Source organism: Ranitomeya imitator, chromosome 1, assembly GCF_032444005.1.
Source record: "Ranitomeya imitator isolate aRanImi1 chromosome 1, aRanImi1.pri, whole genome shotgun sequence".
Lineage (NCBI taxonomy): Eukaryota > Metazoa > Chordata > Amphibia > Anura > Dendrobatidae > Ranitomeya > Ranitomeya imitator.
This window is the reverse complement of record NC_091282.1, coordinates 958,411,469-958,436,123: the sequence shown is the minus strand read 5'-3', so window position 1 is coordinate 958,436,123 and position 24,655 is coordinate 958,411,469. Positions and strand designations below refer to the sequence as shown.

General features: G+C 44.9%; 1 protein-coding gene across 1 annotated transcript in view; it reads left to right on the top strand.

Annotated features, from left to right (window-relative positions):
- Positions 1-1,062: 1,062 nt before the first annotated feature.
- The window catches only part of SYNPO2 (synaptopodin 2), a 353,426-nt gene continuing 329,833 nt past the window's right edge, over positions 1,063-24,655 (top strand). The window contains exon 1 of the mRNA XM_069743750.1: positions 1,063-1,256. Within this exon, the coding sequence (XP_069599851.1) occupies positions 1,152-1,256 (105 nt within the window). The 5' untranslated portion in view covers positions 1,063-1,151. The remainder of the gene's footprint in view (positions 1,257-24,655) is intronic.

Sequence of the window (24,655 nt, the reverse complement as noted above, 5' to 3'; positions counted from 1 at the left end):
AGAGCTGACAGAAAGCTGTGCGCACCACCCTATTGGACTTCTGGGGGCCCCCTGGGACTGGATCTGAGTCCCCAACATCACCGTGAGTCTGTTCCTGTTTGGTGCACCTGTTAGGGCCTAGTGTAGGCTTCAGTAGTCAGTACACGGGAGCCGTGTGGCCTGCTTTGTAAAGGCCAGGGAGGTTATACATAGAGTAGCATCGTTATTTGTTAATTGTTTAAACTTGCTTGTGAGACTTATTCTGAGTCTGTAATTGTTGTAGCACCATGCTATTTTACAGGAAAGACAACACATGTCCATTGTCTTTTGCCATTGTAAACCCCTGTTTGCATCTTCCTCGTTCCCTTCATTCCTTGCCTTCTAATAAATCATCCCTTTGTTGTTTGCACCTCATCTTGTGTACAGTAGTCTTCCTGCACAGTGGTGGTCCCCCGGCCATCGCTTCACATGATTCGTGGCTGTTAGACAGTCTCAACACATGCGGGGATATCCTAACAAACTGGCAATTCCCGCATGTGTTGCGGCTATATAACAGCCATGAGACATATAGCGGCGGGGACTCGGACATATTTTTTGAACATGCCGAAGATCCTCGGATAACACTGCTCATCACTAGCTGCTCCCACTGCTTCCGTGGACTGGTCTGTACATGGTCATCAGGTTCACTGTACGATTGTGCCCCTATATCTTGTCCATGCGTAGCTGTCACTGACATTTTGGCTTCGGGTCGTTGATACAGGATGTGTTACATAGTTTCAGCGTCCTACAGAGTGATGATGATATCACAAGTCTTGTCACCCTCTCTTTTTGTATTAATCCTGTGTTTAATATATTACTGTAACTCTTGTCATGTAAATATACATTAAGGCTGTAATTTGTGACACTCACTGTAATAACTTTTTCTCTGCTAATTGAAGCAGTTTACAAGAAGTTGCTGAGAAGGTGAATAAGAAGGGATGCTTTCCCGGGATCTGGGGGACGGCCATATCCCACTATCCCATGACGGTGCAGTGGGCTGATCCCTGGTGTTCTCTGAATCCACTCCATCCTCCTCCATAAGTCAGTGAGTGGTGCTGCACACACTCGGCTAGTCTGCCCACACCACTCAGGCTCAAGATCAAAAAGGAGTCTCATTTTATTCACAAGTCAAGATGGGCACTGGGGATTATGTCTGTGTTACCATGATTGGGGGAGCGCCTTGGGGGTTCAGGCTGCAAGGTGGCAAAGAGTACCAGGAGCCTCTGCATGTTTGTAAGGTAAGAAGAACATCTCCCATAGCATCTTATTATACCTCCATTAGTGCTGCATGGTTAGAGTTACTGCCTCCGGCCTCTTCGGTACAGTATATGCCGCTTTCATTAAATATCATTTTCTTTCATAAAGGATATGTTTTTCTCCAAAGTTTACAACAGAGATTATTCTTAAATCAGCTGCCAGAAAGTCTTTGATCATCACTGATTCTTCATGCCAGACTCTCAGGAGATGATGACTTGCACATCACGTAGAACATATGTACTGATGCAGCACAGATAACTTTGTGCACGAATCATGGATGTACAGACGACTTGTAAATACGACGCAGCTATATCCACAGCCCGGGGGCAGCACAAGCACTAACAAATGTGGCAATGTTTACATGGAGAACATGGTTAATGTCATTTTAATGGCGTGCAAGCATGACTTCAAAACAAGATGCTCATTTCATGTGGACCACAGTGCTGGGTAATGCATCAACCTACAATCAGGTCCTGTCCGGGCTGTTCTGTAGTTATTATAAATATATACATCCATCCGGACAGGAATACACAAACTTACACAGGAGAGCATGCCCCGTAATTGTCATAATGGACGGGCAGCATATAACTGTGCCTGAACCACACAGCAGACATATATACATTATATATATATATATATATATATATATATATATATATATATATACACACACACATATATATACACACACATATATAGATATACATACATAGATATATCCATCTGCATATGTGTAAATATAATATATATATATATATATATATATATATACTGTATATACAGTTCTGCATGGGTAAACATACCATCACAACTCTGAATTACCACCAGTCATGGACAGTGTAACATGACAATATTCTAATGAGTTCTAATAATACAGAACTGCTACATTTGTATGTGATATGCGCTAAACACAAACAATATTCCTCATATTTGCTTTATTACAACTATTTTCATCCATAAATAACTTTACTATCTGAAACAAGCACAAAGTTAATTCCCGTTTGCTAAAGTTACTAGTAAAAAAGAAGAATAAAATGACTTTTGATATCTTCCCCCAGTATCATAGCACACACACATAGGCACAGTGACGTCCTGCCACCTAGTGGGATGCTTTTGTACTGCCTCTTTCTACAATTTTTTGGTTCAAATATTATAAACTTTGCAACAAAACATATAATGTGATGAGGGGTAGGTCACCTATGCAGCCACCTGTTTTTGTAGTACAAAAGCTGAAATAAATGCCTTTTCATCTCTGCATGACCAACTGGACTTTGTGCCTGTGTTACTAATAATGCTGCAGTTGCCAGGGAGGAAGACCATAAAATGAATGATCGTCTACCTGATCACTTTGATGCTAAACTCCATGGACCAGATATGTGGGGGCAGTAGGCACTCTAATGCAGGAGAGCTTGTGCAGCCCCCTGAGACAGACATGGGTGAACTTATTTTCCCACCATATTAAATGAGCTCAGAGAAACTATTAGTAGTGTGATTATTTTTAGACCAGCATAATGTGAGTCTGCTGTCACAGCTGGGGGCCAGGCTATGGGGGCCCTCAGGTTGGCCATGTACAAAAGCCTACTAAGCCCTGTGACAGGCAGGCCCTTTTTAACCGTCAGATTTCCACAGACAGGAAATATTCACTACAGTACAGAAGTTTTACTGTGTATTTTGTGAGTGATCAGAATATCGCATGTTCAAGGGCTCAACTGGGACTATGTTAAAAAGAGAAAGGTTTTCACAACTAGAAAACAATCCTAGGTGGCCGAGAACCCAAACTCTCCCCTTTTATTGTACAAAGTGCATTTATACCCCTATAATGCCTCCAGATCAAATCTGAGTACAAGAGCAACAATTAAAAAATATGAATCATTATTCAGTAAATGATTAATAACAGTTATCACTACAGTGGGTGGAATTAATTTTACTCTCATTTTACAAAAATCCGTATGCTCTGGAAATCAGATTTTTGTAATTCGCCCTGCGTGAATTCAGCAAAATAGCCGCTGGCTAGTTATTATTCTTCTTTTCCATAACGAGCTGTCAAAAAGTTAGAAGACTAAAAAAACTCACCTCACTGCTCACCTATTCAGCCACCTCCACTACTCACTTTCTCTCGTAGGATCTCATCTTCTCTTCTTACAGTCACCACACGCTGAAACCCTGGGCATCAGGGCCGACGTCAACACCGGGCACACCTGGGCAAGAGACGGGGGGCCCACTTTGATAAGTGTGACCAACTTTTTACTATTGATGCTGCCTATGCTATTCTCACCTTCCCGCATCCCCTGCAGCCTTCCCGCTCTTTGCGATGCTCTCCGCTGCTCCCATTCCCAGTAATGCCTTGCAAAATGACCCCAGATGACGTACATCATGCGAGACCGCTACGTCATCACAGGTCATTGCCGCGAGGCATTACTGGGAACCGGAGCTGCCAGGAGCATCGCTAAGGCCAGGGCTGGATCCGGGGCCGCCAGGTGAGTATATAACTATTTTTTATTTTACTTACAGGTGTATGGTGCCCAGTCCCTGGAGGAGAGTCTCCTCTTCTCCACATCCGGGTGCTATACTAAGTGGCTGTGCTATATGCTATGTGGCTGTGCTATATACTACGTGGGCTGTGTTATATACTACCTGGCTGTGCTATATGCTACATGGCAGTGCTATATGCTACGTGGCTGTGCTATATACTAGGTGGGCTGTGTTATATACTACGTGGCTGTGTTATATACTACGTGGTTGTGTTATATACTAAGTGGGCTGTGCTATATACTGTGTGGGCTGTGTTATATACTACGTGGCTGTGCTATATACTTCGTGGGCTGTGCTATATGCTATGTGGCTGTGCTATATACTACGTGAACTGTGTTATATACTACGTGGCTGTGCTATATACTGCGTGGGCTGTGCTATACACTATGTGGCTGTGTTATATACTACGTGGCTGTGCTATATCCTACGTGGGCTGTGTTATATACTACGTGGTTTTGCTATATGCTACGTGGCTGTGCTATACACTATGTGGCTGTACTATATACTACATGGGCTGTGCTATACACTACGTGGCTGTGTTATATACTACGCGGCTGTGCTATATGCTACGTGGCTGTGCTATATACTATGTGGGCTGTGTTATATACTACATGGTTGTGTTATATACTACGTGGCTGTGCTATATACTATGTGGCCTGTGTTATATACTACGCGGCTGTGCTATATGCAACGTGGCTGTGCTATATACTATGTGGCTGTGCTATATGCTACCCATTTTGCACTTTTACAAATGTTCTACGTTAATACTTTCTAATGTTTACTTTAAAAAGTTTTTCATTAAAAAATTGTCATTCAATGTATGCAGTTTTTTCTTTGCAGCAAGTTCAGCTAACAATAAAATGCCTACTGGTAACTGAGGAAGAGGGAGTAGGTCAAAAAAATTGGCATATAAGGGGTTGACTTATATAAAGCCCCTCTGCTGTATGGTATTGTAGAATTTACAATAGCTATCACTCATGTAAGAAGTGAAATCTGGCATTGTACTATACCTATATTTCTCTGCTGTATATGTGCATCATGAATAGTGGTATGTGTTAAAGGGGGGGGCCCACTGAGACTCTTTTGCCCGGGGCCCTCAAAAACCTGGAGCCAGCCCTGCTGGGCATCTTCACTCAACTTCATGCATATTGACGACCTTAGGTCACATGTTCTGGGCTGGCCTGCCCAATTCTGACTAGGCCCGGGAGGTCTCTGCCCATGTGCTTTGTGAGGTTGCGACGATGTTGTGTCATCATGATGTGAGCCAAGACAAGAATTACATTTAAGTAATAGTAGTGAACAGAAAAACACAATAATATATTAAAACTAATTAAAACAGCAGAAATAAATATTTTTCAAAAAAGAACAAGATATCACGCTCCTGTCTCAGTGTCTTCTGGCTGGCTTGCTGAGTCTTCGCATCATGCCAGCAGTCAACAAACCACCCAGATGTAGCTGAGCTGGACTTCTTCAAGGGACAGATTTAAATTTTCTTCTTGTCGGACAGGTGTGGAATATGATGTTTTAGATTTTGATTTTTTTTTAAATAAATGCGTAAAAGAGGGTGGGGAGTTTTATTTCAAATAAAGGACTTTATTCTTGCTGTGTCTTTATTACAATCTTACTATGGGGTTAGTAATGGGGGTGTCTTATAGATGCATCTCCATTACTAACCTGTGGGCTTGATGTCAGCTGACATTACAAAGCTGACATCAACCCCAAAACTACTATCTCAATTGCCACCTCACCAGGGCAAGTGGAAAGAGTGAGGTTAAGCACCATAATTGGCGCATCTAATGGAAGAGCAATTTCTGGGGCGGCTAAGAGCTGATGTTTTTAGTCTGGTAGGGGGCCAATATCCATGGCCCTTTCCTAGGTTATTAATATCAGTCCACAGCTGTCTGTTTAGCCTTTGCTGGTTACTAAATATAGGTGGATCCCACATCATTTTATGGGGGAATCTCCCCTATAATAATCAGTAAAGACTAAGCAAATGGCTGTGAGCTGATATTAATAGTCTGAGAACCTTTATGGCTTATGGGCCGTTCCCAGAATGTTAACATCAGTCCTCAGATGTAAACTTTACCTCCACTGGTTAAAATTTCTGGGGACCCCAAGCCGTCTTTTTTTTCATTTATCTTTTTTTAATTAATAAGTACAGTAAAATACACTAACTAATTTAATAAATGCGCCTTTTCTGGGGCAGCTGCGCTGTTTCTGGGGCAGCTGCAGGCTGCTATTTTTAGGCTGGAGTGGGTAAAAATACATGGCCCTTTCCCAGTGTGAGAATACCAGCTCCCACCTGTCTAACTTTAGCGTGGCTGGTTGTCAAAAATTGCAGGGAACTCCAAGCCAGTTTTTAATTGTTTATTTAGTAATTAAAAAATACTGCATGGAAATCCCTCTATTTTAACCCCTTCATGACCCAGCCTATTTTGACCTTAAAGACCTTGCCGTTTTTTGCAATTCTGACCAGTGTCCCTTTATGAGGTAATAACTCAGGAACGCTTCAACGGATCCTAGCGGTTCTGAGATTGTTTTTTCGTGACATATTGGGCTTCATGTTAGTGGTAAATTTAGGTCAATAAATTCTGCCTTTATTTGTGATAAAAACGGAAATTTTGCGAAAATTTTGAAAATTTCGCAATTTTCACATTTTGAATTTTTATTCTGTTAAACCAGAGAGTTATGTGACACAAAATAGTTAATAAATAACATTTCCCACATGTATACTTTACGTCAGCACAATTTTGGAAACAAAATTTTTTTTTGCTAGGAAGTTATAAGGGTTAAAATTTGACCAGCGATTTCTCATTTTTACAACGAAATTTACAAAACCATTTTTTTTAGGGACCACCTCACATTTGAAGTCAGTTTGAGGGGTCTATTTGGCTGAAAATACCCAAAAGTGACACCATTCTAAAAAATGCACCCCTCAAGGTACTCAAAACCACATTCAAGAACTTTATTAACCCTTCAGGTACTTCACAGCAGCAGAAGCAACATGGAAGGAAAAAATGAACATTTAACTTTTTAGTCACAAAAATTATCTTTTAGCAACAATTTTTTTATTTTCCCAATGGTAAAAGGAGAAACTGAACCACGAAAGTTGTTGTCCAATTTGTCCTGAGTACACTGATACCTCATATGTTGGGGTAAACCACTGTTTGGGCGCACGGCAGGGCTTGGAAGGGAAGGAGTGCCATTTGATTTTTTGAATGAAAAATTGGCTCCACTCTTTAGCGGACACCATGTCACGTTTGGAGAGCCCCCGTGTGCCTAAAAATTGGAGCTCCCCCACAAGTGACCCCATTTTGGAAACTAGACGCCCCAAGGAACTTATCTAGATGCATAGTGAGCACTTTGAACCCCCAGGTGCTTCACAAATTGATCCGTAAAAATGAAAAAGTACTTTTTTTTCACAAAAAAATTCTTTTAACCTCAATTTTTTCATTTTCACATGGGCAACAGGATAAAATGGATCCTACAATTTGTTGGGCAATTTCTCCTGAGTACACCAATACCTCACATGTGGGGGTAAACCACTGTTTGGGCACATGGTAAGGCTCGGAAGGGAAGGAGCGCCATTTGACTTTTTGAATGAAAAATTATCTCCATCGTTAGCGGACACCATGTCGCGTTTGGAGAGCCCCTGTGTGCCTAAACATTGGAGCTCCCCCACAAGTGACCCCATTTTGGAAACTAGACCCCCCAAGGAACTTATCTAGATGCCTAGTGAGCACTTTAAACCCCCAGGTGCTTCACAAATTGATCTGTAAAAATGAAAAAGTACTTTTTTTTCACAAAAAAATTCTTTTCACCTCAATTTTTTCATTTTCACATGGGCAATAGGATAAAATGGATCATAAAATTTGTTGGGCAATTTCTCCCGAGTACGCCGATACCTCATATGTGGGGGTAAACCACTGTTTGGGCACACGGCAGGGCTCGGAAGGGAAGGAGCGCCATTTGACTTTTTGAATGGAAAATTAGCTCCAATTGTTAGCGGACACCATGTCGCGTTTGGAGAGCCCCTGTGTGCCTAAACATTGGAGCTCCCCCACAAGTGACCCCATTTTGGAAACTAGACCCCCCAAGGAACTTATCTAGATGCATATTGAGCACTTTAACCCCCCAGGTGCTTCACAGAAGTTTATAACGCAGAGCCATGAAAATAAAAAATAATTTTTCTTTCCTCAAAATGATTTTTTAGCCTGGAATTTCCTATTTTGCCAAGGGTAATAGGAGAAATTGGACCCCAAATGTTCTTGTCCAGTTTGTTCTGAGTACGCAAATACCCCATATGTGGGGGTAAGCCACTGTTTGGGCGCACGGCAGGGCTCGGAAGGGAAGGCACGCCATTTGGCTTTTTAAATGGAAAATTAGCTCCAATCATTAGCGGACACCATGTCACGTTTGGAGAGCCCCTGTGTGCCTAAACATTGGAGATCCCCCACAAATGACCCCATTTTGGAAACTAGACCCCCAAAGGAACTAATCTAGATGTGTGGTGAGGACTTTGAACCCCCAAGTGCTTCACAGAAGTTTATAACGCAGAGCCATGAAAATAAAAAATAAAAATTATTTTCTCAAAAATGATCTTTTAGCCTGCAATTTTTTATTTTCCCAAGGGTAACAGGAGAAATTTGACCCCAAAAGTTGTTGTCCAGTTTCTCCTGAGTACGCTGATACCCCATATGTGGGGGTAAACCACTGTTTAGGCACACGCTGGGCTCGGAAGTGAAGTAGTGACGTTTTGAAATGCAGACTTTGATGGAATGCTCTGCGGGCGTCACGTTGCGTTTGCAGAGCCCGTGATGTGGCTAAACAGTAGAAACCCCCCACAAGTGACCCCATTTTGAAAACTAGACCCCGAAAGGAACTTATCTAGATGTGTGGTGAGGACTTTGAACCCCCAAATGCTTCACAGAAGTTTATAACGCAGAGCCATGAAAATAAAAAATAAAAATTATTTTCTCAAAAATGATCTTTTAGCCTGCAATTTTTTATTTTTCCAAGGGTAACAGGAGAAATTTCACCCCAAAAGTTGTTGTCCAGTTTCTCCTGAGTACGCTGATACCCCATATGTGGGGGTAAACCACTGTTTGGGCACACGCTGGGGCTCGGAAGTGAAGTAGTGACGTTTTGAAATGCAGACTTTGATGGAATGCTCTGCGGGCGTCACGTTGCGTTTGCAGAGCCCCTGATGTGGCTAAACAGTAGAAACCCCCCACAAGTGACCCCATTTTGGAAACTAGACCCCGAAAGGAACTTATTTAGATGTGTGGTGAGCACTTTGAACCCCCAAGTGCTTCACAGAAGTTTACAACGCAGAGCCGTGAAAATAATAAATACGTTTTCTTTCCTCAAAAATAATTATTTAGCCCAGAATTTTTTATTTTCCCAAGGATTACAGGAGAAATTGGACCCCAAAAGTTGTTGTCCAGTTTCTCCTGAGTACGCTGATACCCCATGTGTGGGGGTAAACCACTGTTTGGGCACACGTCGGGGCTCAGAATGGAAGTAGTGACTTTTGAAATGCAGACTTTGATGGAATGCTCTGCGGGCGTCACGTTGCGTTTGCAGAGCCCCTGGTGTGCCTAAACAGTAGAAACCCCCCACAAGTGACCCCATTTTAGAAAATAGACCCCCCAAGGAACTTATCTAGATATGTGGTGAGCACTTTGAACCCCCAAGTGCTTCACAGACGTTTACAACGCAGAGCCGTGAAAATAAAAAATCATTTTTCTTTCCTCAAAAATGATGTTTTAGCAAGCATTTTTTTATTTTCACAAGGGTAACAGGAGAAATTGGACCCCAGTAATTGTTGCGCAGTTTGTCCTGAGTACACTGATACCCCATATGAGGGGGTAAACCACTGTTTGGGCACACGTCGGGGCTCGGAATTGAGGGAGCACCATTTGACTTTTTGAATACAAGATTGGCTGGAATCAATGGTGGCGCCATGTTGCGTTTGGAGACACCTGATGTGCCTAAACAGTGGAAACCCCTCAATTCTACCTCCAACACTAACCCCCCCACACCCCTAACCCTAATCCCAACTGTAGCCATAACCCTAATCACAACCCTAACCACAACCCTAATTCCAACCCTAACTCTAAGGCTATGTGCCCACGTTGCGGATTCGTGTGAGATTTTTCAGCATCATTTTTGAAAAATCCGCGGGTAAAAGGCACTGCGTTTTACCTGCGGATTTTCCGCGGATTTCCAGTGTTTTTTGTGCGGATTTCATCTGCGGATTCCGCACGTTATTTTCCGCACCATGGGCACAGCGGATTTGGTTTTCCATAGGTTTACTTGGTACTGTAAACCTGATGGAACACTGCTGCGAATCCGCAGCGGCCAATCCGCTGCGGATCCGCAGCCAAATCCGCACCGTGTGCACATAGCCTAATTCTAAAGGTATGTGCACACGCTGCGGAAAACGCTGCGGATCCGCAGCAGTTTCCCATGAGTTTACAGTTCAATGTAAACCTATGGGAAACGAAAATCGCTGTACACATGCTGCAGAAAAACTGCACGGAAACGCAGCGGTTTACATTCCGCTGCATGTCTCTTCTTTCTGCGGATTCCGCAGCGGTTCTACAACTGCTCCAATAGAAAACCGCAGTTGTAAAACCGCAGTGAAATGCGCAGAAAAAACATGGTAAATCCGCCATAAATCCGCAGCGGTTTAGCACTGCGGATTTATCAAATCCGCAGCGGAAAAATCCGCAGAGGACCAGAATACGTGTGCACATACCGAAACCCTAACCCTAGCCCTAACCCTAGCTCTAACCCTAACCCTAGCCCTAACCCTAACTCTAACCCTAGCGCTAACCCTAGCCCTAACCCTAACCCTAGCCCTAACCCTAGCCCTAACCCTAGCCCTAACCCTAACCCTACCCCTAACCCTAGCCCTAACCCTACCCCCAACCCTAGCCCTAGCCCTAGCCCTAACCCTAGCCCTAACCCTAGCCCTAGCCCTACCCCTAACCCTAGCCCTAACCCTAACCCTACCCCTAACCCTAACCCTATTCTAACATTAGTGGAAAAAAAAATTCTATATTTTTTTATTGTCCTTACCTATGGGGGTGACAAAGGGGGGGGTCATTTATCATTTTTTTTATTTTGATCACTGGGATAGATTATATCTCAGTGATCAAAATGCACTTTGAACGAATCTGCCGGCCGGCAGATTCGGCGGGCGCACTGCGCATGCGCCCGCCATTTTGGAAGATGGCGGCGCCCAGGGAGAAGACGGACGGACCCCGGCAGGATCGGTAAGTATGATGGTGTGGGGGGGAGCACGGGGGGGGATCGGAGCATGGGGGGGGATCGGAACGCGGGAGGGGTGGAACGGAGCACGGGGGGGTGGAACGGAGCACGGGGGGGGTGGAACGGAGCACGGGGGGGTGGAACGGAGCACGGGGGGGGTGGATCGGAGTGCAGGGGGGTGATTGGAGCACGGGGGGGTGATTGGAGCACGGGGGTGAGCGGACAAGAGCACGGGGAAAGCGGAGCACAGGACGGAGGGGAGCGGGGCAGTGTACCGGGCAGATCGGAGGGCTGGGGGGGCGATCGGTGGGGTGGGGTGGGGGCACATTAGTATTTCCAGCCATGCCATGGCCGATGATATTGCAGCATCGGCCATGGCTGGATTGTAATATTTCACCCGTTATAATAGGTGAAATATTACAAATCGCTCTGATTGGCAGTTTCACTTTCAACAGCCAATCAGAGCGATCGTAGCCACGGGGGGGGTGGGGGGGGGGGGGGCGGGGGGGTGAAGCCACCCCCCTGGGCTAAACTACCACTCCCCCTGTCCCTGCAGATCGGGTGAAATGGGAGTTAACCCTTTCACCCGATCTGCAGGGACGCGATCTTTCCATGACGCCACATAGGCGTCATGGGTCGGATTGGCACCGACTTTCATGACGCCTACGTGGCGTCATGGGTCGGGAAGGGGTTAATAACCAGCCAATATAAAGTTCACAATTGTGGATTGCAGCCCGTAGCGGTCAGCTTTATCTGCACTGGTTATCAAGAATTGAACTCAAACTATTTTTTTTATTTTTATTTATTGCACAGGCGCCGTCTGATGAATACTCTTATCAGCATCATCTGCTCTTGCTGCTATCAGCGAGAGAAGCTGTAGGATGATGAGAGTAGTACTCTCATCATTCGACGCCTGTGACCGGCGGTAACCTATTTACCATTGGTCAGAGCTGCTGGCTCACATGCTGTCATATGACAGTGTGAGAACCGCAGTGCACTGACTGTTGGTAACAAATTTACCGCTGTTCAGAGCTGCCGGTGTTTCTTGCACTGTCACACAGATGACAGCATGGGAAAAACCTGATTTTCAAGCTGCTGAACCTGAACAGTAACACTGACTTCCTGGAGAAGTCTGTGCTTGGGGTCCATGCACGGACACTATGTGTTCTGTTCGGACCCTGAACTTTACTGTTCGGGATCGCCCATCACTAGTTTTTTCATCACAAATGTTTATTTTACTCGTTTTATGAATTAATAATGCAAAGTTTGAAGATTTTTCATATAAATAAGTGGGGTTTTCTTACAAATAAGAAGGTTTTTCTTAGAAATGGCCCCTCAGGCATATGGCGCCTGAACACATAATAATAATCTCTGATATGATATGGTATGATATGATAATTTGGTCTTCCAACCTTGCTTTTCTCTCTGCTTAACTTTTAACATCTGAATGAATATGAATCCAGTAGCATCTAAGTTTCTTACAATTAAGTTTTTTTCCTAATTTTAATGTTTAGTAATAGTTAGATCCTGAAATCTGGAGGCTATTCGGTGGTAGCTGTAAAAATTGGGTACTTTTTGTTTTGTCACGTTTATGGTTGTTAAATGGTTTTTTTTTTGTTTGCATCTGATTTTGTGTACTCTCTTTTAATTCATCCCTATGAAGGTCACATGACTACTTTTAGGGCCCAGAAATTGAGATACCGTATATACTCGAGTATGAGCCGAGATTTTCAGCCCATTTTTTGGGGCTGAAAGTCCCCCTCTCAGCTTACACTCGAGTCATATCCAGGGGTCAGCAGGGGAGGGGAAGTGGGGTCTGTCTAATTATTTTTAGGCTGAAAGTCCCCCTCTCGGCTTATACTCGAGTCCTATCCAGGGGTCGGCAGGGGAGGGGGAGCAGGGGCTGTCTAATTATACTCACCTGCTCATGGTGCGGTCCCTGCAAGTCTTTTCCCCGGAGCTGACAGCTTCTTCCTGTACTGAGCGGTCACATGGTACCGCTCATTACAGTAATGAATATGCGACTCCACCTCCCATAGAGGTGGAGCCGCATATTCATTACTGTAATGAGCGGTAACAGTGACCGCTCAGTACAGGAAGAAGCTGCCGCTGCTGGGGAACAGGCATGCAGGGACCGCACCAGGAGCAGGTGAGTATAACGGGGAGAGGAGCGCTGCGCTGCACGATATTCACCTGCTCCTCTGTTATGACCTGGTGGTCAGGACAATAATGGACCTGGTGGTTAAGAGCACACGGAATGACCTGATAGTTACTGATAATAAAGGACGAGCTCTGGGATGTGGGAACTCTGCTGACCGCAATCCCTAATCCTATCAAACACACTAGAAATAGCCGTGGATTGCGCCTAACGCTCCCTATGCAACTCGGCACAGCCTAAGAAACTAGCTAGTCCTGAAGATAGAAAAATAAAGCCTACCTTGCCTCAGAGAAATTCCCCAAAGGAAAAGGCAGCCCCCCACATATAATGACTGTGAGTAAGATGAAAATACAAACACAGAGATGAAATAGATTTAGCAAAGTGAGGCCCGACTTACTGAATAGACCGAGGATAGGAAAGGTTACTTTGCGATCAGCACAAAAACCTACAAAAAGACCACGCAGAGGGCGCAAAAAGACCCTCCGCTCCCTCTGCGTCCCAGAGCTTCCAGCAAGCAAGACAACAATAAAAATTGCAAGCTGGACAGAAAAATAGAAAACCAAAGAAATACAAGCTGGAAATTAGCTTCTGCCGGGAAGACAGGTCACAAGAACGATCCAGGAGTGAACTAAACCAATACTGGAACATTGACAGGTGGCATGGAGCAAAGATCTAAGTGGAGTTAAATAGAGCAGCAGCTAACGACTTAACCTCGTCACCTGTGGAAGGAAACTCAGAAACACCCACCAGAGGAAGTCCATGGACAGAACCAGCCGAAGTACCATTCACGACCACAGGAGGGAGCCCGACAACAGAATCCACAACAGTACCCCCCCTTGAGGAGGGGTCACCGAACCCTCACCAGAGCCCCCAGGCCGACCAGGATGAGCCAAATGAAAGGCACGAACCAGATCGGCAGCATGAACATCAGAGGCAAAAACCCAGGAATTATCTTCCTGACCATAACCCTTCCACTTGACCAGGTACTGGAGTTTCCGTCTCGAAACACGAGAATCCAAAATCTTCTCCACCACATACTCCAACTCCCCCTCAACCAACACCGGGGCAGGAGGATCAACGGATGGAACCACAGGCGCCACGTATCTCCGCAATAACGACCTATGGAACACATTATGGATGGCAAAAGAAGCAGGAAGGGCCAAACGAAATGACACACGATTGATAACCTCAGAAATCTTATACGGACCAATGAAACGAGGCTTAAACTTAGGAGAGGAAACCTTCATAGGAACATAACGAGACGACAACCAAACCAAATCCCCAACACGAAGTCGGGGACCCACACAGCGCCGGCGGTTAGCGAAACGTTGAGCCTTCTCCTGGGACAATGTCAAATTGTGCACCACATGAGTCCAAATCTGCTGCAACCTATCCACCACAGTATCTACACCAGGACAGTCCGAAGACTCAACCTGCCCTGAAGAGAAACGAGGATGGAAACCAAAATTGCAGAAAAACGGCGAAACCAAAGTAGCCGAGCTGGCCCGATAATTAAGGGCGAACTCAGCCAACGGCAAAAAGGACACCCAATCATCCTGATCAGCAGAAACAAAGCATCTCAGATATGTTTCCAAAGTTTGATTAGTTCGTTCGGTTTGGCCATTTGTCTGAGGATGGAAAGCCGAGGAAAAAGACAAATCAATGCCCATCCTAGCACAAAAGGATCGCCAAAACCTCGAAACAAACTGGGAACCTCTGTCAGAAACGATGTTCTCCAGGATACCATGTAAACGAACCACATGCTGGAAAAATAATGGCACCAAATCAGAGGAGGAAGGCAATTTAGACAAAGGTACCAAATGGACCATCTTAGAAAAGCGATCACAAACCACCCAAATGACCGACATCTTCTGAGAGACGGGGAGATCCGAAATAAAATCCATAGAAATATGCGTCCAGGGCCTCTTTGGGACCGGCAAGGGCAAAAGCAACCCACTGGCACGAGAACAGCAGGGCTTAGCCCGAGCACAAGTCCCACAGGACTGCACAAAAGAACGCACATCCCGTGACAAAGACGGCCACCAGAAGGATCTAGCCACCAAATCTCTGGTACCAAAGATTCCAGGATGCCCAGCCAACACTCAACAATGAATCTCAGAGATAACTCTACTAGTCCATCTATCAGGGACAAACAGTTTCTCCGCTGGGCAACGGTCAGGTCTATCAGCCTGAAATTTTTGCAGCACCCGCCGCAAATCAGGGGAGATGGCAGACAAAATTACCCCCTCTTTGAGAATACCAGCCGGCTCAGGAACACCCGGAGAGTCAGGCACAAAACTCCTTGACAGGGCATCAGCCTTCACATTCTTAGAGCCCGGAAGGTACGAAACCACAAAATCAAAATGGGAGAAAAATAACGACCATCGAGCCTGTCTCGGATTCAAACGTTTGGCAGACTCAAGATAAGTCAAATTCTTGTGATCTGTCAAGACCACCACGCGATGCTTGGCTCCTTCCAGCCAATGACGCCACTCCTCGAATGCCCACTTCATGGCCAACAACTCACGATTACCAACATCATAGTTACGCTCAGCAGGCGAAAACTTTCTAGAAAAGAAAGCACATGGCTTCATCACCGAGCCATCAGAACTTCTTTGCGACAAAACAGCCCCTGCTCCAATCTCAGAAGCATCAACCTCAACCTGAAACGGGAGCGAAACATCTGGCTGGCACAACACAGGGGCAGAAGAAAAACGACGCTTCAATTCCTGAAATGCCTCTACAGCTGCAGAAGACCAATTGACCACATCAGCACCCTTCTTGGTCAAATCAGTCAACGGTTTAGCAACAGTAGAAAAATTAGCAATGAAGCGCCGATAAAAATTAGCAAAGCCCAGGAACTTCTGCAGGCTCTTCACAGATGTCGGCTGAGTCCAATCGTAAATGGCCTGGACTTTAACAGGGTCCATCTCGATAGTAGAAGGGGAAAAAATGAACCCCAAAAATGAAACCTTCTGAACTCCAAAGAGACACTTTGACCCCTTCACAAACAAGGAATTCGCACGAAGGACCTGGAACACCATTCTGACCTGCTTCACATGAGACTCCCAATCATCTGAAAAGACCAAAATATCATCCAAATACACAATCAGGAATTTATCCAGGTACTCTCGGAAGATGTCATGCATAAAGGACTGAAATACTGATGGAGCATTGGAAAGCCCGAATGGCATAACCAGGTACTCAAAATGGCCCTCGGGCGTATTAAATGCTGTTTTCCATTCATCGCCTTGTTTAATACGCACAAGATTATACGCCCCTCGAAGATCTATCTTGGTGAACCAACTAGCCCCTTTAATACGAGCAAACAAATCAGATAGCAACGGCAAAGGATACTGAAATTTGACTGTAATTTTATTAAGAAGGCGGTAATCAATACAAGGTCTCAAAGAACCATCCTTCTTGGCCACAAAAAAGAACCCTGCTCCTAACGGTGATGACGACGGGCAAATATGGCCTTTCTCCAAGGATTCCTTTATATAACTCCGCATAGCGGCGTGTTCTGGCACAGATAAATTGAACAATCGGCCCTTAGGAAACTTACTACCAGGAATCAAATTAATTGCACAATCGCAATCCCTATGAGGAGGTAGGGCACTGGCTTTGGGCTCATCAAATACATCCCGATAATCCGACAAAAACTCTGGAACTTCAGAAGGGGTGGATGACAAAATAGACAAAAATGGAACATCACCATGTACCCCCTGGCAACCCCAGCTGGACACAGACATTGATTTCCAGTCCAATACTGGATTATGAACCTGTAGCCATGGCAACCCCAAAACGACCACATCATGCAGATTATGCACACCAGAAAGCGGATATCCTCCTGATGTGCAGGAGCCATGCACATGGTCAATTGGGTCCAGTACTGAGGCTTATTCTTGGCCAAAGGCGTAGCATCAATTCCTCTCAATGGAATAGGATACTGCAAGGGCTCCAAGAAAAAACCACAGCGCCTAGCATACTCCAAGTCCATCAAATTCAGGGCAGCGCCTGAATCCACAAATGCCATAACAGAATAGGATGACAAAGAGCAAATCAGATTAACAGACAATAGAAATTTAGACTGTACCGTACCAATGGTGGCAGACCTAGCGAACCGCTTAGTGCGCTTAGAACAAACAGAGATAGCATGAGTGGAATCACCACAGTAAAAACATAGCCCATTCCGACGTCTGTGTTCTTGTCGTTCAGCTCTGGTCAAAGTCCTATCACATTGCATAGGCTAAGGCCCATGCTCAGATAGTAACGCCAAATGGTGCACAGCTTTACGCTCACGCAAGCGTCGATCGATCTGAATGGCCAAGGACATAGACTCATTCAGACCAGCAGGCATGGGAAACCCCACCATGACATCCTTAAGGGCTTCAGAGAGACCCTTTCTGAAGATTGCTGCCAGAGCACATTCATTCCACTGAGTGAGCACAGACCACTTTCTAAACTTCTGACAATATATCTCCGCTTCATCCTGACCCTGACACAGAGCCAGCAAGATTTTCTCTGCCTGATCCACTGAATTAGGTTCGTCATAAAGCAATCCAAGCGCCAGGAAAAACGCATCAACATCACGCAATGCCGGATCTCCTGGCGCAAGGGAAAATGCCCAGTCTTGAGGGTCACCACGTAACAAAGAAATAATGATCTTTACTTGTTGAACAGGGTCACCTGAGGAGCGAGGTTTCAAGGCAAGAAATAATTTACAATTATTTTTGAAATTCAAGAACTTAGATCTATCACCAAAAAACAAATCAGGAATTGGAATCCTAGGCTCAGACATCGGATTCTGAACCACAAAATCTTGAATGTTTTGTACCCTTGTAGTGAGATTATCCATCCAAGAGGACAGACCTTGAATGTCCATGTTTACACCAGTGTCCTGAACCACCCAGAGGTAAAGGGGAAAAAAGAGACAAAACACACTGCAAAGAAAAAAAAATGGTCTCAGAACTTCTCTTATCCCTCTATTGAGATGCATTAGTACTTTGTGCCACCTGTACTGTTATGACCTGGTGGTCAGGACAATAATGGACCTGGTGGTTAAGAGCACACGGAATGACCTGATAGTTACTGATAATAAAGGACGAGCTCTGGGACGTGGGAACTCTGCTGACCGCAATCCCTAATCCTATCAAACACACTAGAAATAGCCGTGGATTGCGCCTAACGCTCCCTATGCAACTCGGCACAGCCTAAGAAACTAGCTAGTCCTGAAGATAGAAAAATTAAGCCTACCTTGCCTCAGAGAAATTCCCCAAAGGAAAAGGCAGCCCCCCACATATAATGACTGTAAGATGAAAATACAAACACAGAAATGAAATAGATTTAGCAAAGTGAGGCCCGACTTACTGAACAGACCGAGGATAGGAAAGGTTACTTTGCGATCAGCACAAAAACCTACAAAAAGACCACGCAGAGGGCGCAAAAAGACCCTCCGCACCGACTCACGGTGCGGAGGCGCTCCCTCTGCGTCCCAGAGCTTCCAGCAAGCAAGACAACAATAAAAATTGCAAGCTGCACAGAAAAATAGCAAACCAAAGAAATACAAGCTGGAACTTAGCTTCTGCCGGGAAGACAGGTCACAAGAACGATCCAGGAGTGAACTAAACCAATACTGGAACATTGACAGGTGGCATGGAGCAAAGATCTAAGTGGAGTTAAATAGAGCAGCAGCTAACGACTTAACCTCGTCACCTGTGGAAGGAAACTCAGAAACACCCACCAGAGGAAGTCCATGGACAGAACCAGCCGAAGTACCATTCACGACCACAGGAGGGAGCCCGACAACAGAATCCACAACACTCCTCGTTCCGGCGCCACTCCGTCTTCAGCAGTGATGCTCAGGTCAGAGGGCGCGGTGACGTGGTTAGTGCGCGCCCTCTGCCTGAACGTTAGTGCAGAAGACGCTGAAGATGGAGCGGCGCCGGAACGAGGAGCAGATGAATATTGAAAGTGCCGGGGGCCTGAGCGACGAAGAGGTGAGTATGTGATTTTTTTATTTTTTTATCGCAGCAACAGCAAATGGGGCAAGTGTCTGTATGGAGCATCTATGGGGCCATAACGTTTGTGCAGCATTATATGGGGCCATAACGTTTGTGCAGCATTATATGGGGCCATAACGTTTGTGCAGCACTGTATGGGGCCATAACGTTTGTGCAGCATTGTATGGGGCCATAACGTTTGTGCAGCACTGTATGGGGCCATAACGTTTGTGCAGCACTGTATGGGGCCATAGTGTTTGTGCAGCACTGTATGGGGCCATAACGTTTGTGCAGCACTGTATGGGGCCATAACGTTTGTGCAGCACTATATGGGGCCATAACGTTTGTGCAGCACTATATGGGGCCATAACTTTTGTGCAGCACTGTATGGGGCCAAAACGTTTGTGCAGCACTATATGGGGCCATAACGTTTGTGCAGCACTGTATGGGGCCATAGCGTTTGTGCAGCACTATATGGTGCCAGTGTCTGTATGGGGCCATAACGTTTGTGCAGCACTATATGGGGCAAATGTCTGTATGGGGCCATGATCAACGTTTGTGCAGCACTATATGGGGCAAATATCTTTATGGAGCATTTTATGAGGCATAATCAACATTTGTGCAGCATTATATTGGACAAATGTGTCTATGGAGCATCTTATGGGGCCATTATTAACCTTTATGCAGGATTATATGTGACATATTTTAATATGGAGCATCTTATGGGGCCCATCATAATCTGAATGGAGCATTATATGGGGCTCCTGATTCAATATGGATATTCAAACACACTTAACCTACTGAATGATGTCTCAATTAATTTTACTTTTATTGGTATCTATTTTTACTTTTGACATTTACTGGTAGCTGCTGCATTTCCCACCCTAGGCTTATACTCGAGACATTAAGTTTTCCCAGTTTTTTGTGGCAAAATTAGGGGGGTCGGCTTATACTCGGGTCGGCTTATACTCGAGTATATACGGTAATTAGATATTATAGGTGATTTTCTAACCTGTGCCTGTGAGGTGCACTGCGCCTGAATTCGAGAGTGCCAGAGATGCACCGGACGCAGGATTAAAGGGAACCTGTCACCCCGTTTTTTGAGATTGAGCTATAAATACTGTTAAATAGGGCCTGCGCTGTGCGTTACTATAGTGTATGTAGTGTACCCTGATTCCCCATGTATGCTGAGAAATACATTACCAAAGTCGCCGTTTTCGCCTGTCAATCAGGCTGGTCTGGTCAGGTGGGCGTGTTCACAGCGCTCTTTTCTTCCCCAGCTTTCCGTTGGTGGCGTAGTGGTGTGCGCATGTCCAGAGTTCCGACTTCCCTGCGCCCACGTGAAGACACAGCGCGCGATCTGCGCTGTAATCCCTTGCATCGGTGGGGGCGGCCATCTTCCTGGGGCCGCGCGTGCGCAGATGGAGTGCTCTGCTGCACGGGGCTTCAGGAAAATGGCCGCGGGATGCCGCGCGTGCGCATTAGAGATCGCGGCGGCCATTTTCCCAAAGCCGAGTTTGCATCTCGGCTTTGGGAAAATGGCCGCCGCGATCTCTAATGCGCACGCGCGGCATCCCGCGGCCATTTTCCTGAAGCCCCGTGCAGCAGAGCACTCCATCTGCGCACGCGCGGCCCCAGGAAGATGGCCGCCCCCACCGATGCAAGGGATTACAGCGCAGATCGCGCGCTGTGTCTTCACGTGGGCGCAGGGAAGTCGGAACTCTGGACATGCGCACACCACTACGCCACCAACGGAAAGCTGGGGAAGAAAAGAGCGCTGTGAACACGCCCACCTGACCAGACCAGCCTGATTGACAGGCGAAAACGGCGACTTTGGTAATGTATTTCTCAGCATACATGGGGAATCAGGGTACACTACATACACTATAGTAACGCACAGCGCAGGCCCTATTTAACAGTATTTATAGCTCAATCTCAAAAAACGGGGGTGACAGGTTCCCTTTAACACACAAAAGTCAATAATTTCTTGAATGCATTTTATTCACGTACATGTCACACAGATGGCATTTGATTGACACACGGATACTGCACACGTACATATGGATAGTACACACGTATATATGGATGGTCATCAGCAAGCCACATGGATACCAAAAATGGCATGTGCCACGTGTATGTGTTTATATACTGACATGTGAAGGGGCCTAAGGAGAAGTGTGGAGGGGGCTGAATGGTGCACTGAGCCCTTGGCCTCTCCAAGAGTTCTCAGAGGAGCACTAATTTGCATATGTAATAAAAAAAATTTTAAATGAAAAACTAAAGTAGTGAAATCTATAACACAGGCATGATTTTTATAGGGGTCAAGTTTCTTATATGATTGCATGAGTGGTTTCATTTGATTTTAGGGGGTGACAGACTCCTTTTCCGTGGACCTGCCCAACCATTAGTGTATGTAGTCCTCCCATGGCCTGCTCTGTTATTCCTGAGTTATCGTTGCTGTTTTTACTATGTCCACATGCAGGTTTTTGTGCTTCCATTGCTCAGCTTTGGAATTTCATCAGCCTAGGCCTGTATTATTTCAGACCAGACCTTTGCTAACAGCAAGAATGATGATTTAAAGCAGGCATGTGTCCAAGAAAAATCAGTACAAAGCAGGAACTCCCTTCTGAATTGATGTAAAGTCCCCTGAAGAGAAAACTGTTGAAGTATGTGAAAGTGCTTCTTATCTTTTTATTTATTATGTTACAGAAATGGTTTCCATTATAGTGATCAAATCCCTAACAAGGCAGGTATTCAGAATATTCTTTCTTGAGCATAAGATGTCTACGACACAGTTTCAACCTTTTTCTAGAATGAAGAACATTCGTATTGTATCTCCCCTGTGCTCTAATGGAAGGAAAATTGGAAAAAACAGATAATATTCTCTGCAATCATTCACTATTGTAGAGAATATGATGAAAAATATTTTCATTGAGCCTTAGTCCAAAGCCGGGAGCCCCATAAGTAATTACATTGCAAAGCTTCTATATATTGCAATGTTAATCACGGACAGCATACGGACTGTACACTGGCATATGCGCGCTTTCAGCGGTTTTCTAGGATCCCTAGACTTGTATGGGGGTTAAGGGGTAATGTTTCTCCTTATGGACAGTTACATACCAGCTGGCTTGTCAAGGTAAGGAGGCTTATTCGCCATGCAATGCTCCTCTGGGAAATTAAATATGCAAATTGCCTCTTCTGAGAAAAAGAGGATTTAAACTCTATAGCGCCTACTGTTGGAAGTAGCGATCCTACAAGTCACAATCAACCCTTTAACGAGTAATGCAATATGACTTAGGATAAAAGCCAAATCAGAATCTCAATTCGCAGACATGGTGTTTCGGGTTGTTGGGCCTCGTCAGTGCAAAGCATGAGAACTGATTTGGCTAGGTGAGAGGCTCTGGACTCGGGTCTAAGGGGTAACGTTTCTCCTTATGGAGTGACATACCAACTGGCTTGTCAAGGTAAGGAGGCTTATTCGCCATGCAATGCTCCTCTGGGAAATTAAATATGCAAATTGCCTCTTCTGAGAAAAAGAGGACTTAAACTCTGTAGCGCCACCTGTTGGAAGTAGCGATCCTACAAGTCACAATCAACCCTTTAACGAGTCGTGCAATATGACTTAGGATAAAAGCCAAATCAGTATCTCAATTCGCAGACACGGTGTTTTGTGTCTGCTTTAGCTTAGCTGGTTGTCAAAAATGGGGGGAAATCCCACATTGTTTTTTGTTAGTTATTTATTTAAATAATCAAAATTGGAGTGGGGATGCCTCTAGTCTTGCTAATCAGCTTTGCTGAAGTTGACAGCTGAGAGTTGCAGCCCCCAGCTGTGAGTTTTGTCTGGCTGGTTATCAAAAATACAGGGGAACCCATGCCAGGTCTTTTTATAATTATCTTCTTAGAGCACAGGCGCCGGCTGATAAATACTCCCATCAGCCACCATCTGCTCTCGCTGTTATTAGCGGCAGCAGGTGTAGGCTGATGGGAGCAATAGACCCATCGGCCATCACCAGTGACCGGAGGTAAACTTTATACCTCTGATCACAGTTACGGACTCACGCTGTCTGTGGCTGTCCCACCAGCGGTGATGATTTTACCTCCAATCAGAAGCGGTATTTGTCGCGCAATCATGAACCTGAACAGTAACACAGACTTCCTGGTGAAGTCCATGTTTGGTGTCTGTTCCCGAACAGTAGGTGTTCGGTACAGATGCCGAACTTTACTGTTCGGGTTCCCCATCTCCAGTCACCAGACATGTATTATTTACACACACCACCCATTAATATGTTCAATTAATATTTCTACAATGTGCACATATATGCCAAAACTGTTACAAAGATCTATTGTGACAAAATGACTCATCTAAATGTCTTATGTGTTACATGGTATTAGGGAATTCAAGTGATTGCTGAGGAAGATCAGCGCACTGTCCAGTGGTATTATAAATTTCTATTTCTTTCATTTTTCTCAGTTTATTTGAAGCTATTGTCACTTTAGAATCATAGACTAGAATCATAGAATGTTAGAGTTGTAAGGAACCTCCAGGATTATCATGTCCATCCCCTTACTCAATGCAGGATTCACTAAACCATCTGAAACACGTCTGTCCAGCCTCTGTTTGAAGACTTCCATTGAAGGAGAACTCAACACCTCTCATGGCAGCCTTTTCCACTCATTGATCACCTCACTGTGAAAAAGTTTTTTCTAATATCTAATCTGTAACTTTTCCCTTTCAGTTTAATTGCTTCTCGTGTTTCTATGTTCAAATGAGAATATCGATGATCCCCCTAAACTGTCACATCCCTTGTGATATTTGTAGACAGCTAATAAGCCTCCTCTTTGCCTTCTTTTTAACAAGCTAGATTCTTTAACCGTTCTTTGTAGGACATAGTTTGCAGTACGCTCATCATCCTGGTTGCTCTTCTCTGAACTTGCTCCAGTTTTTCTATGTATTTTTTAAAATGTGGTTCCTAGAACTGGACACAGTATTCCAGATGAGGTCTGACCAAGGAGGAGTAGAGAGGGATAATTACTTCACGTGATCTAGACTCTATGCTTCTCTTAATACATCCCATAACTGTATTTGCCCTTTTTGCTGCTGCATCACAGTAGCGACTCATGTTCAGTCTGTGATCTATTAATATGACCAAGTCTTTTTCATACGTACTGTTGCTTAGTTCTATTCCTCCCATTCTGTAGATGTAATTTTTGTTTTTCTTGCCCAGATGTAGAATCTTGCATTTCTCCCTGTTAAATACCATTCTATTAGTCGCTGTACATTGTTGAAGCTTATCTAGATCTTTCTGAATCCTTTCTCTGTCTTCTCTAGTGTTAGCTACTGATCACTTCATCTAACCTGGGGAAATGATACTTTAAAACTGACTGGACAACAGCTCACCATTTTGCCCTT